Raw genomic sequence first — 12,863 nt, 5'->3', positions numbered from 1 at the left:
TGCAGCTGGATTTTTGCTCTAGAAACAAAGAGCAGGCGCAGCTCTTGTTTGCAGATGGCAGTAGGAGTGCTTTGGGAGGATGGGGAGAGAGTCAAGGACGGTTGAAGCTTGCTTTTTTTTCTTTTAGTTGAAGATGTTGCTGTCTGGGCAAGGACATGAAGTTACTGCAGCAGGGCTGGGCTGTGTCCTCTTGCCTCTTAGCTGAAAAACAAAGCAAGCATCTTTCACTGGTGCTTGCCTTCCCCATTTGTATGCCCGCTCAAGGCTCTCCAGCTTCTTGTAGCCTGTCTTGCTGCTTCCCAGCAGCGCAGATGTGTCACAAGGATGTGAGGCCATCACTTCTGGCTGCAGTGGTTTCTATGCCAGCTGGTTCCCACTCTTTTTAACTGTGAGATGTGGGTGGGTTAAGTGAGGAGTCCTGCTGAACAGCTATCAGGCAGTCACTGGCAATAAGGCTCTGCTTGTTCTTGGCATGTTACTGCCCTGCAAGCTGCAGGGAGCATCTTTTATTAGTTGGTATCCTTACAGTGCTGCTAAGCATATCTCCTTATTCAGCCTGGTTCTGGGATGTATATAACCAATGTAAATTGTTTCTCTTCCCCTCGCAGCTTTTGAGGCTCAGCAACTGTTCTAAAGAAACATCCCTTGTGTAAAACCCTAGCTCCTGTACCATGTACCAGTCTGGCTTTGTGCCACGGGAGTATTACCCAGCTGTGACCCCACCTTCTGCCTACACCTACCCACCACTGCGGACTGGGAGAGCAGAAGACATGACCAGCCCTGTGATGTTCCCTCCCATCCACATGCACAGCTTCTACAGCCGACCCATCGCCTTTGTGGTGGACCGGAACAGCCACCCTGACTATGAGGGAGGTCAGGTGGAGTATCACCATCTCTATGGTGCCTCCCGTCCCTACTTCCATCCGTACTATGCCTGGCACTTCCCTCCCATGGTCCCTATCCCTCTCTACCATCCCTATGCAAACTACAATCCCTATGCTGCCTACCAGAGGTCAGATCAGTATCGTGACACATGGCCGGAAGGCTTCACAATGAGAGGAGAACTTCAATGGGGGAAGCTTGCAAAGGTGTTTGGACCAAGGAAAGATCTCCCAGCATTTGTGAAGGATGATCTCCGAAGGGTTTATGGCACCTACCCACGTACCAGTGTCTCTATAACCTACAGGAAAGGGGAGTTCTTGGTAAAGGGGGACCCCAAGGTAGGAGAGCAGGAATATGCAGTGGAAAAGAAAGTTATCCAGCAGGCTGTGACCCCCAGTGCCAGTGAGGCAGATGACAGCAGTGAGGACCGGAAGAGTAAGAAGAAAAAGAAACCGAGACATTGATGTAGTCCATCACCCAGTGCTTCAGAGCCCTTGTGGAAACCAGTTGGCAGCTGTTCCTTGGTGCAGCTGGCAAGTAGCACAAGCAATGAATGCCACCACCCCTGTTGGCTTTTAACTGCTCCCCATCCTTCACAAGCTTACAGCAACTTTACCCTGTTTGCACAGTGCCTGCCCTGTGAAGAAACCACGTGGCACTTGTCTGTCAGATCAGCTCTTTGGTTCTGGCTTTAAAATGTGTTTGATTTCCACTGGTTGGTTGTGGGGGCATCTCCAGGCAGCAGCCCTTCATCAGAAAACTTCAGCCTCTTCCTACCCCGTGCAAGGGAATGTCCTGGAAGCTGGCTCCTTTCCTGGCACTCAATAAGATCAAAGTGGGATTTCTTCCAGGCTGGGGGCAGTGCAAGTCCCAGAGGAGAAAGGGGTTCTTGAACACTGTAAAGAGCAAATATTTGCATGTCTTGTCACTGCTGTTTATGACCATTCCATTGTACTGAATCACTGTGTAATGCCTGTATGCAGCATTTCCTTACACGCTTGCAGAAGATCCTGGTGTCCCCATCCTCTTACATTTGGTCACCTGGTGCTTGGTTCTCCTGGCCACGTGTCCTTGTTGGAATCACTGCTGAGACCCTCCTCTGGGTCTTGCTCAGCTCTGGTTAGAGGTGCTGGCTCTCCAGTGAGGTTACTGGAGTTGTGAACCACAGCACTGTCACAGCTTGGTCTCTTGGAAGTTGTGGTTGAAACCCGGAGGGCTGTGAGGGGCTGGGTCTGACTTGTAAACTTCTGTACCTTTTAAATGATTATAAATAATAAAAATGTCAAATGCAAATGTGTTATATTCCTGGCTTTTAGCTGCCTGGCAGCTATCTCTCCTGTGAACAACCTGCAAATTGGTCTGATACCCTTTTGCAGAGTTAGGGATGGGTCTGCCATGGCTCTTGCCCAGCTATGGTGGGTTATTTTGCTTGCTCTGCTTGGCAGTACCCTACCTTGCCCCAGTTTGTTGCCTGACAGTTTCATCTTTGGGGACTAGTAGGGACTTCCTAGGGTGTACAGGAGAAACAGGTCTGCTCTGTCTCCTTGTAATCTCCCCCTGACATGCCATACGGGAGAAGGGCCTAATAATGCAGGAGGTAACTGTGTGCTCCTGGTCTGCAAAGGAGAGCCTGTGAGGGTGAACTTAGCTCTTGGAGGGTCCGAGTTGCTATAAAGTCAAAGCAAGTGGATTTTCTAAAAATTAATGCAGCAATTTGTCTCATTAACTATCTGAATTTCCCCTTCACCCATCAGCTTCTTGGAAATGGGTTAATTCTGCTGCCAGATAAAGCTGCAAGAGGGCTGAATCAGAAAAACTGCTGCAGAAACCTCAGACCAAACTGACACTGTTTAGCTGTGTTGCAAGAGTGGCTGTAAGACTTGTTGAATGGGCTGGAAAAGGCCTCCACTAATGACTGGTGGCTGATCAGCTACACCTTTAGTTATCCACCATAGGAAAAAAAAGCAGCAATTCCTGTCTCTTTATCTCCCTTAGCAAAGCAGAGCATCTTGCCCAGGTGGAGATGTGCAGTTAGATGTATTGCTGCAGCATAGCATTGCAGGGTGTTGCACTCCCTGTCCTTCTAGCAGCAGCAACTGCTCCTACAGGCAGTAGTGTTGCATCAGTAGTTTGTGCATTGGATCCTTGTCCAGGCAGTGCAGTGCTCTGCTGGGGTGCTGGAAGCAGCTTTTCCCCCATTCTGTGCCTGGTTCAGGGCACAGCTTGGGCTGTCAGCTGCATGCTGTCTGCCATTAGAAGGGTGTTGGGAAGGGGCTGCTTTAGCTGGGATTCTGAGCAGATGCAAACCAGCTCTTCTAGGTGAGGTGACGGGGAGCATGGGATCTGCCCTATGGTGATGAGCAGGTGCTATGTAATTTACCAGGACCTGCATAATCTATCCTAAAAGCCACTCCTCCAGCCAATAAATTCCTGTGCAGCTTTGCACTGTGTTACAGTGGACATCTCTGCAGCCCATGGGTAGAGAGCGGGCACAACCCTTAGCTTTACCCATCCTGCCCTGTTTATCTTCTCCATAGCTTTGTTTGGTTTTGCTGCCTGGACTCTGAACAGGAGATGGCTGGGCACGCCCAGGCTGTTGTTCTGACCATGTGTATTTTTAGCAGAGGCTTACAATTGCATGCAGTGCATCAGGAGGTAGCAACACATTTGTTGTCCCAAGTGCCATTTCACTTCCAGATGGAAGAAAGCTTATTGTAGTTGGGGTTGAGAGAAAGCCTGATACAAACTGCCACTGCCTTGAGTGGTTTTCCCATGGTGGCTGTAACTCACCTCCATCCATACTCTGGTCTCTGCGCAGGAGCAATACTCAGTCCCATTCTCTTCCTGGAGGATTGAGGCTCATTTGCTGCCCAGCTGCAGAACTGAATCCATAGGGCATTTTGGGAAGCTTTAACGCCTATGGAATTCAGTTCTCAGAGCCAAGCAGCCAGTGCGAGTCAGCTTCCCCTGGCTCCGGCCGGCTGCATTCTCCATCTGCAAAGGGGGGGAATAGCAGAGAGCTCATCGTGTCTCCGATGGTGCAGGCGTTGTGCTGACACAGGCTTTTACAGCTGGGAGCCACTGCAAGGAGAGGGCTCTGGCACCTCTCACTCCGCTCCAGGGGCGGCGTGCGCAGCCGTGGCTTTCCTTGGAAACTTTGCTCAAGTTGGCTGCTGGTTTTTCCACTGCTTCCACGTATTGTCCTATCATTGGGAGCCGCTGCAAAGCTGCAGGTCAGCCCTGAGCTCTGTAAACCTGCTGGAGCTGGAAGAGAAATACCATTCCTTCCGGTTTGGGCTGGTATTCACTGATGCATTGGGAATCCCATCTACAGATATGCTCTGTGCACTGCAGTAACACATCCCTTAGCCTAAACTGCTCTCCTTCCACGTGTGTATCTAAGAAACGGGTGCAGCTGTGAGGGGGGGGGATGCTCAGCCCTGTGGGAGCACCCCAGTGCTTCCAGGCACTGTCCCTCTGCTCCATTCATGCTGAAACCAATGTTCATAGGAGCCCCTTGAACTGGGAGGCAGCAGCTGATGGATGGAAGTGGTTTGTGCAGCTCATGATACAACGGGTGGTGCACGAGGTGCACTGAAGCATCTCCGTGTGGATCTGCAAAAGGACAGAGGGTAATTCTGCTGCTTAAAATGAAGCTGCGAAAGGCCTTTTCCAGGCAGCTCAGGGAATGGATGCAGGGAGGGATCAGTCTCAGTGTGGGACAGGCTGTTGTATCCCACAACTATGCATGTGCCCTTTGCTGCCCGCTGCCCCCACACACTGGTTTGGGCTGTAAAGCTCAGGTGTGTGGAGGGGCGGACTCAGGGGACATGCGGGAACCCCCATGAGCAGCCACAGAGGTGCTGTGGGGCAGATTTGAGCAGCCTTGGTTCTCAGCAGATGTTCATTTCCATAGAATCCCAGACTGGTTTGGGCTGGAAGGGACCTTAAAGCTCATCCAGTTCCAACCCCCTGCCATGGGCAGGGCACCTTCAACTGAACAAGGTTGCTTCAAGCCCCATCCAGCCTGGCCTTGAACACTGCCAGGAACGGGGCAGCCACAGCTTCTACAGGCATCCTGTGCCAGCACCTCAGCACTCTCACAGTGAGGGATCTTTTCCCAGTGTCTAATCCTAATCTCCCCTCTGTCAGTTTAAAGCCATTCCCCCGGGGATGGAGCTGATAGCTGGAAAGCAGGGAGAGGCTTCTTTTGGCTTGGCAATAGTTTGAACACAGTTGTGACTGCAGTGGCTCAGAGCGGCTTGGGCAGGAGTAACTGCTGGGAGAGGATTCCAGCCCTTTGTCTTCACGCTGGCAGTGCAGGAGGGGAGCCCTTGGGTCTGATGGATTAGCAGAAGAGACGGGAAATGACACACTGGAGCACGGGCAGAAACTGCGATGGGGGAAGCACCGAGCAACTGTCGGTGCGAGGAGCTCGCTCCAGGATTGCTCAACCGCTGGCCTGGGGCTCTATTTTAATCCATCTGCAGGGAACCCGAGTTCAACCGGGGCAGCGTGAACTCACCATCCCGATGGGTGTCCCAGGGGAGCCAAACCCCACTGCAGAAGCTGTGGGGTCCCAGGCTGCAGGTCCCTGCATGCACAGGGACCACATGCATCAGCAGTGAAGGGAGATGGGGTGAAGCAGAGCCTGACACCAGGGTCCCCCTGCCTGCAGCCGGTCGTTGGGGTCAGAGATGGGGCTCAGGACTGGCTGTGCATGGTGCTGTTCCTCAGTGGTGTAGCAGAGGGGTATCAATAGCTCTGAGCCCACCCCCCCAACTTCTACCCTGCTCTGCAGGCAGGCACCAGTGCAAGGGAACAGGGCAGGAGCCTGCCAGATGTGCTACAGATGGTTGGGAACAGCCTGTGATGGGTGGCAGGGAATGGGATGCTTTGGGCTGCTCCTTGGCCATGGGGTGGTTGCCTGGCAGTCACTGGTTGTTTAAATACATGAAAAGTCTTTGTGCTTCAAGTTTTAAGCTGTAAAACTCCTCTCTGAGGCATTTGCCACCAAAGGGTTGAAGGATCGATGCTGTTCAAAGTGCCGGCCACCCACTTTCAGCCCTTAGCTTCCAGGAGCCAAAAGGTGAAGGTGAGGGAAAAGCCTTCCTCCCCATCCTCCTCCATAGGCTGATTTGCAAAGAAAGAGGAAGGGTTTCAAGCAGATAGGTGGGTGAGCAGGATGGGGAGCAACCCTGACAAGCCCTCCTGATGGTGCTTCAGGAGTGATCCCTTTCCTTTGCTCTGTGACCCCAGGGAGGTGAAGCGGATACTGGGGCACTGTGGAACAGCTCAGTGGCTGCCTTGCATGTGTCCCACCATGCCCAGTGCCCCTGCCGTCCCCAAGATGGGGCAGGGACAGCTCCAGCAGCTACTGCTGGCATCCTGCCTGTGGGTGCTGGGGCACCCCATTGCCAAAAGACTGTTTGACCCGGCTGCAATGGGAAGCCCATGGGGGCCAAGCTGGGAAAGGAGGGGTTGAAATGCAAACTCAGACAAGCTCCAGCTCTTTCCTTTCACTCCTGGCTGTTCCTGCAAGCAACGTCCCCACCACATAGCATCCACAGCACCAATAGGCCGCAGGCAAGGGGAGCAATGTGGGCACAGCACCACAGGCAGCCATGGGGTGAAGGAGGCTGCCACCCCCCTCCAGGGGTGCTGGGGTCCTGCTGCTACTCAGTGGGAAAGGGACTGCTCTACCCAACCTCCTGCTTCCAGACCCACCCCTTCTCTTGAGAGCGGCTGCTTCCGTGGTGGTTTTGGGATGCTCGTGTATGTTTGTATGCATTGTGTGTGCCAGGCACACTTCTGGGCTCTGCCTTCTCTCTTTGGTGTTCCCATCTCCAGCTTTGCCCCACGTTCCTGCAGCCAGACAGGACCAGGGCTAGATTTGTCCCTGTGTCTTTGGGGGTATCCCTAGCCCTGTTCTGCACTGGAGCAGGGTGCTGGGTAACACCAGGGTGAATGGACATCGAGCCCATCTGGGTGTTGGCTGTTTTGTTGGTGTGGAGGTGCCCGGTTGAGGGGGTGTCAGGATGCAGCGCTCATCTATGGGTTGACCATGGGGCAAGCCCACTGCCCCAGTGCAGCGCTGGGGAGGATTGCATCAGCCCAGCTGCTGCTGTGCAGGTGGGGGTTTCGTAGCCCTGCTGTGATTTGCGTCCCCTTAGCACCCTGCACTGCTGATACCCTCCTCTCTGCCTGGCTCGGAGCATGTGGGTGCCCACGCTGGTTGTGGTACACATCCCCTTCTGTGGCTGCCTGTACCAGGCTTGTCTTGCCACTGGGACAGGTCTGGATTTAAGATCCTGATGCTGACCCCAGCAACCAGGTGCTGGCCTGTTGGAGCTGACACACATGCCCAGGGGCAGGTACCAGGGAAAAGATGGGCACAGGAGCCAAAAAGCTGAGAGCTCCTCAGGGCTCTTGACCTCAGCCCAAAAATGCTGGTGAGTCAAGAGGCACCCCAGGCAAGCGGGTACCAGCAGGATACTGCTGCTGCGGGGTTTTCTGTGCTGCACTGTGCCCCTCACAGCCACTGTTCCTGGGGCAGGAGGCTCCAAGGCCCCACGGCAGCAGTGAATGGAAATGGCCAGCAGTGAGCAGGAGGGGACCCAAACAGCACCCACAGGTACATTTTGCTGCTGCAGGAGTCACCCCAGGGAGGCACCCCCCCCGCCCCAGCCCCATATATCCGACAACCCCCTCTCCACGAGGTTATGTCACCCCTGCAAACCCCCCATTGCCTTTCTCCACAACAAGTAGGGGAAATGCTATCAGCAAAGGCAAGCTACCCCAGCAGAACAGCCTGGCCCTGCCCTGGTTGCACATCAGATGGCCACACCGATGCACTGCCCCATGGCAAGCCAGGCTGGAGGTAATGGGAGGACATGGGAAAGCAGATGTTCACCCATAGGCAACCCCACCTCCCGGAGAGCAGCGCATCTGAGGTCGCATTTAGCACTTTCTGGCTTTCTCCTTTGCTCCCTCCCATGGGGCACACAGGGCAGGCAGGAGAGCTCCCCTCTCCTTCGCTCCCGGGGGAGATGAAGCAGGAGGGGCTGCTCCGGGAAGGGACGTGGTTTCCTTGCCAGGACCTGCTCCCACCACCACTCAGTGGTTAACCATTCACTGCTTTAAAAGGCGGCAGTGCCCAGGAGTTATTCATTAGCCAGGACATGCCCCGGGCCAAGCAGTGGTTGAGTGGGTGCTGCCCAGGCACCGGAGCCACACGGGCTGTTAACGCAGGGGGTTTCACTTTGCCTGCCGGGGAAGGAAGTTTGCAGGCATAATCCCATGCCTCCCGTCCCCTGCCCTTTAACGTTATCAGCAGAACGGGTCCGGCTTTGCAGATAACCACAAAAGCCAGCGGTAGACGTGAAGATGCTCGTGCCCCCATCGTGGGGTCTGGCACATCCTCTCCGCTTCCCACAGCCAGGAGCTGTGTTCCCGCTGCTCCATGCGGGGAGAGCTGCCCTCGGCAGCGCCGGGCTCTGACTCCCTGGGGACAGCAGCAGCAAAGCGATCACAATGCAACCGCACCGGTCCCCCCGCTCCGGCGCAGACCCCCCCTGTGTCAGCAGCGTGACCCCGGCACTCACCCGTCAGCTCCGGCTCCATCGAGGCGAGTGCGAGCAGCGGGGCCGGAGGCACTGTTAAATATCGCCGCTGGCTTACTCACTGCTCTTCCTGGCCGGCAGCGCGCGGAGTTTCCACCCACTTCTTTCACCTTTGGTTTCCAGGCTTTCTGAGAAAAGGGGAAGCTGTGGGAGGGAGCAACCGGCATCCCCGTGCCAGGGCCGCGGCCCCCAGCAGCCTCTGCTCCCCGGGAAGGAGTGGATGAGCTGCTTTCCCTGGATGCTGTGGCATGGCCGGGAGCACCCCGTGCTCATGCTGGGCTGCCCAGCACCCAGTGCCCCTCCTGAGCTGAGCGGAAGGGGTGCTGAGTGCTGCTTCCCTGGCTCAGCCTCCTGCTCTGGGAGTGAAGATCCATCCCCTGGGACTCAGACACATCCTGGCCTCACCCTGCCAAAGCTCATCCACCTCCTCCTTTAATGTAGTCCCTCTGCATGTGGTGCCACTGCCAGGGCTGGGGTGATCCCGGATCACTGACACGTGTGATGGGTGCTGTCTGTCCTCAGCCTGCAGAGCCCTGCCAGCAGCGTGCCAGCCAGTGTTCAACCCAGCAGTGTGCCACGGGGCCGGTTGCCCTGGGACATCATGGCCAGGCAGGTAACCCACTTACCAGCTGGGGTGAGCGTGTTTGTCCAAGCAGGACTCCTTTTCCCCAAGGTCCCATTCACCAGCATCCTCTTCCCATCCTTTCCCCACGGAGACATGGAGAATGCCCAACCATTGTTTTTGCTCAGAAATGACATCAGGTCCCTGGGGTTCCCCTCCACAGTGGTTTGGAAACCAGAGTCTGGGGCCCTGGCACAGGCTGCAGCACTGAGCCAACGGCAGGCGAGCACCATGGCTCCTCCTGCACAGATCAATCGATGAATTGGCAAATGAATTGATAAGGGATGGCGAGATGCCTTGGCACCCCTGTCTGCCTGCACCACCACTGCTGGGCTCGAGAGCTGCCCCTTGTGGTTTTGGTGACATTCATAGAGTGGCTTTGTGGGGGACTGACATGAATTCCTGGGGCAGGAAGCACCTGGAAGGCTGCTCCACAGAGGTGCTGAGTTAGAGGCACAGATTTACCCCTGCCAGCCCCTCAAACCAGATGAGCATCCCTGGTTCAGTGCCTCGAGTGTGCTTTTGGGAGGCCAGGCGTGGGCTTGGCTGTGCTCCCCAGCTCTGCATGGCTGCTGCACTCTGCCCCACATCTCCTTCACTGTGGGGCCAGAAGGGACTTTGGCATGTGAATCAGTGAGCTGAAATACCTCCTGTTTCTCAAGGCCGGGCTGCTCATGTCCCACCCAGGCATGACACAGCACCCTCCTCACAGCCATCACCCAGCACTCCCAGTCCTGGGTGTCCCCATGCTCTTTCCTCGCTCCTTCCTCCCTAGCTGCTGCCCCAGCCCTTCCCGGAGCAGCACTGCAACGTCACAGCAGTACCTGGTGTCCCCATTGCTGCTGCATTAGTTATCCTTGATGGGGTTGGATGCACGTTAACCACCTCAGACGTCCCCCACTGCTGCTCCTCATGCCTTCCCTTAGGCTTGCCCCCAGAAGAATATTACCCTTCCCAGTACCACTCTGGCACCCCCACTGCTTCCCAGCATTCCCATTGGCATGTGGGTTCCCCATCCATGTACACATCCGGGCTGGCTGGGTTCCATATACGTCTACCTGCTGGGAAGGGTCTGGTGCACTCCAGAGCTGGAAAACCACCGGGGAACAGAGGGAGAAGCAGGCATGAGAGAGGCACAAGTGGGGCAAACAGGGAAACCACTGCAGGCTCAATGCCAAGGGGATGGGCTATAATGAAGGCAGCAGGGCACCTCTAACTCTGCACAGGTGGGAAGAAGAGTGCACAGCTTTGCCAGCTCCCACAGTGCAGGTTGAGAGAGGAAGAGAAATGGGAGGAAGAGGAGGAGCAGTGTGCTCGGAGTTGGATGAGCACCCAGACCCCAGTTTTTGTGGGTCTCCTGGGCAGAGCCCGCCCTCCGGACCAAGGTGCATTTAGGGATTAGCCCTGTGGGCTCAGCACTGCAGCAGGACCCATTCCTTCCCTGTGACATTGAGCTGAGACTCGACACCATCCCTAGTCACTGCTTCTCCACTTTTCCCCCGTGCTCCCCTCGTCTGAGGAGCAGCCAGGCCTGGCCCAGCTCCCTGCGGAAGCGCGGCGGCTCGGCCTTTATCAGGGGGAAGCGGGAGTTTCCTGCGGCCTCGCTGGGCCGGGAGCTGTGGGGAGGGAAGGGAGGGGAGAGGACAGCGCCCACCGGAGCGCTGGGGCTGCACCGCAGCGAAGGGAACCCACGTCCAGCTCCGGGTTTCCCTGCCGTATCTTCAGGCTCCTGCGGCTGCGGACGAAGCCGGCCCGCAGGAGCAAGGTGCATGGAGGGATCAGAAATAGCCGGCAGTTAAACCAGCGTGCAGTGTTAGTGCTGGAAGCAGCCAGGGGCCTTAGGGAAGGGCGGACGTGTACTTGAGGAGTGCTTGAGCCCCGCAGTGCTGCGCGGTTTCGGATGGAAGCTGATGGAGCTGCCTCTGGAACGGGGACCAGCGTGGGGCTGTCCCGGTGGCCTCTGAGGCTGGAAGGGGCTGAGGGCTTCCTCAGCTCCAGCACTGATTGAGGTGGGATCCCAGGGGGCTGCTCTGGGATGTGCAAAGCAGGGAGGCAGTGGCTGGAGGTGCTGTGAGGTGACCGTGGATGCTCAGCCCTTCAGTAAACACGAGAGAAGCACAAAAGGGAGCCCAGATCCAGGCCTGTGCCCAGCCAGCATCAACAGCCCCTCCTCAAGTGAAGGTTGTCCTCAGGTGTCTAATACAGAGCTAATCTTGCTGAGGCTCAGCCCATCTCCAGGCCTACCCCTTCAAGCACTGGGCTTTGTGTGATTCAGTGTCTGGCTCTTGTACCTCTTTCCTTTTCCCTCTCCGCTAAGCCCCTGTTCCTCTGCCGAGAAATGTAATACGTGGAGGAAACCACATCCTTCAGCCTTGCCCTTGCGATGGAAGATGTGGCGTTTGGAGCAGTTTGGGCTCAGGAGGTGCTTTTCCCACTGTGAAACCAGGACAGCACGAGGTCAGAGATGCCCTCCCTGACAGAGCTGATCCTTCAGCACCAGGTCCAAGGGGCCAGGCTGGTAGGACAGGCTGCTCGGCTGTCTGCAGAGCAGCTCAAACATGGTTATACCCACCAGTGAGTGTCACAATAACCCTCCCTTTGCAAAGGCATGGCCAGCAACAGGTATCTGCCTGCCACAGGGGCTTGCTATTCCTTTCTCCCCTGCAGAGCTTTCTGAGCCCAGCCAGGGTTTTGCTCAGCCTGTGTCTGTGAGCTCGGGCATCCCCTCCACCTGCCTGGCTGTTGTTTCCCTGTGCCATATTTTCACATCCTTTGAGACATTCTGCCCACATGGATAGAAACTGGGTGAGACTTTGTAAATCACCAGGACAGACAGAAGTGGGAATGAAGGAGGGACATGCATTGGAGTTCAACCACCAGACACAGCATTTACCCCTCTGGGGCAACTCCTGCCGCCAAAGAGATGCTGAAGGCAGCACATACCCCACGCAGCTCCCCACTAAACATGCTCCAGCAGCACAAGCCAGTCCCCTTTGTGCTGGCAGCCCCAGAGGAAGCATGTCTGGGGGCTGGGGGGGAAGGGAGTTTCTTGGGTTGTTTTTCCCCTCAAGGTTCCTGTTTCCCCTCCAGCCCTGGTCCATGGATACTGGCAGCTCTCCCCATCCCCACATAGCCTTGCAGAGGAAGCAAAACGGATGGCTGGGGCTGAGGGTGCCTGTGGGATGGAGCAGGGCTGAGGAGAGGGGGGCACAGGGAGGCAGGGGTGCCCCCTCGCCCTGCTGCCAGCAGCCATGGAGCTCTTTGGGAGTCAAATCCGCTGGTGAGGAAGGGAGGAAAACCGCAGGGCTGAGTCACTCCTCCGAACGCATTCGCATCTGGGCAAGTGCCAGCCGAGCCCTCCTCCCGCTACCTCGGCACGGGGCGGCACGGGCGGCTTACAGGAACGGCCGCATCCTTTCCCCCCACTTCGGAGCCTCCCCTTGGCCAGCGGCTGGGCAGCATCAGCTGGTTTCCATCGGAAGGCTTCCCAGTGGGGAAAGCGGAGCTGATGAAGCAGAAGTGAGAGCAAAGGCAAGCGTGGCTGCGGGGAAGCTGAGCTCTTCCCAGAAGCAGCAAAGCGGGGCACTGCCTTTCAGTATCTCCCAGAAGCAGGCAGACTTATGGGGGTGGTTCCCCTCTCCAAGCTATGCATCAGCAAACAAGGCAGGATTTGGGGTGATGGACTGCAGGTGGTGGCCCTAGCCCAATGGATGCTGCTCCAGGGATTTAGGCTAGCA

General features: G+C 56.3%; 1 protein-coding gene and 1 long non-coding RNA gene across 2 annotated transcripts; one reads left to right on the top strand and one right to left on the bottom strand.

Annotated features, from left to right (window-relative positions):
* The first annotated feature begins 645 nt into the window (after positions 1-645).
* Positions 646-1,529, top strand: CUNH10orf95 (chromosome unknown C10orf95 homolog). The gene has a single exon (XM_061372538.1). It carries the CDS (start codon positions 672-674, stop codon positions 1,344-1,346), a length of 675 nt encoding a protein of 224 aa, XP_061228522.1. The 5' UTR covers positions 646-671; the 3' UTR covers positions 1,347-1,529.
* A 2,001-nt stretch (positions 1,530-3,530) lies between these two features.
* LOC133222660 (uncharacterized) lies at positions 3,531-8,760 on the bottom strand. The gene is made up of 2 exons (XR_009728331.1): positions 8,487-8,760; positions 3,531-3,876 (listed from the first exon to the last, which is right to left on the bottom strand). It is a non-coding gene; the product is annotated as an uncharacterized LOC133222660 (long non-coding RNA).
* Between the last annotated feature and the right edge of the window lie 4,103 nt (positions 8,761-12,863).

This window comes from Neopsephotus bourkii, unplaced genomic scaffold (assembly GCF_033783945.1).
Source record: "Neopsephotus bourkii isolate Nb327-2 ecotype Australia unplaced genomic scaffold, CSIRO-AGI_Nbou_v1 NB_1615, whole genome shotgun sequence".
In the NCBI taxonomy this organism is placed as follows: domain Eukaryota; kingdom Metazoa; phylum Chordata; class Aves; order Psittaciformes; family Psittacidae; genus Neopsephotus; species Neopsephotus bourkii.
The sequence above is the reverse complement of the archived record's forward strand: the minus strand, read 5'-3'. Positions and strand labels throughout refer to the sequence as shown.

Coding starts and splice junctions, on each gene's coding strand:
- CUNH10orf95 (XM_061372538.1), top strand. CDS start 672: ATGTACCAGTCTGGCTTTGTGCCACGGGAGTATTACCCAGCTGTGACC.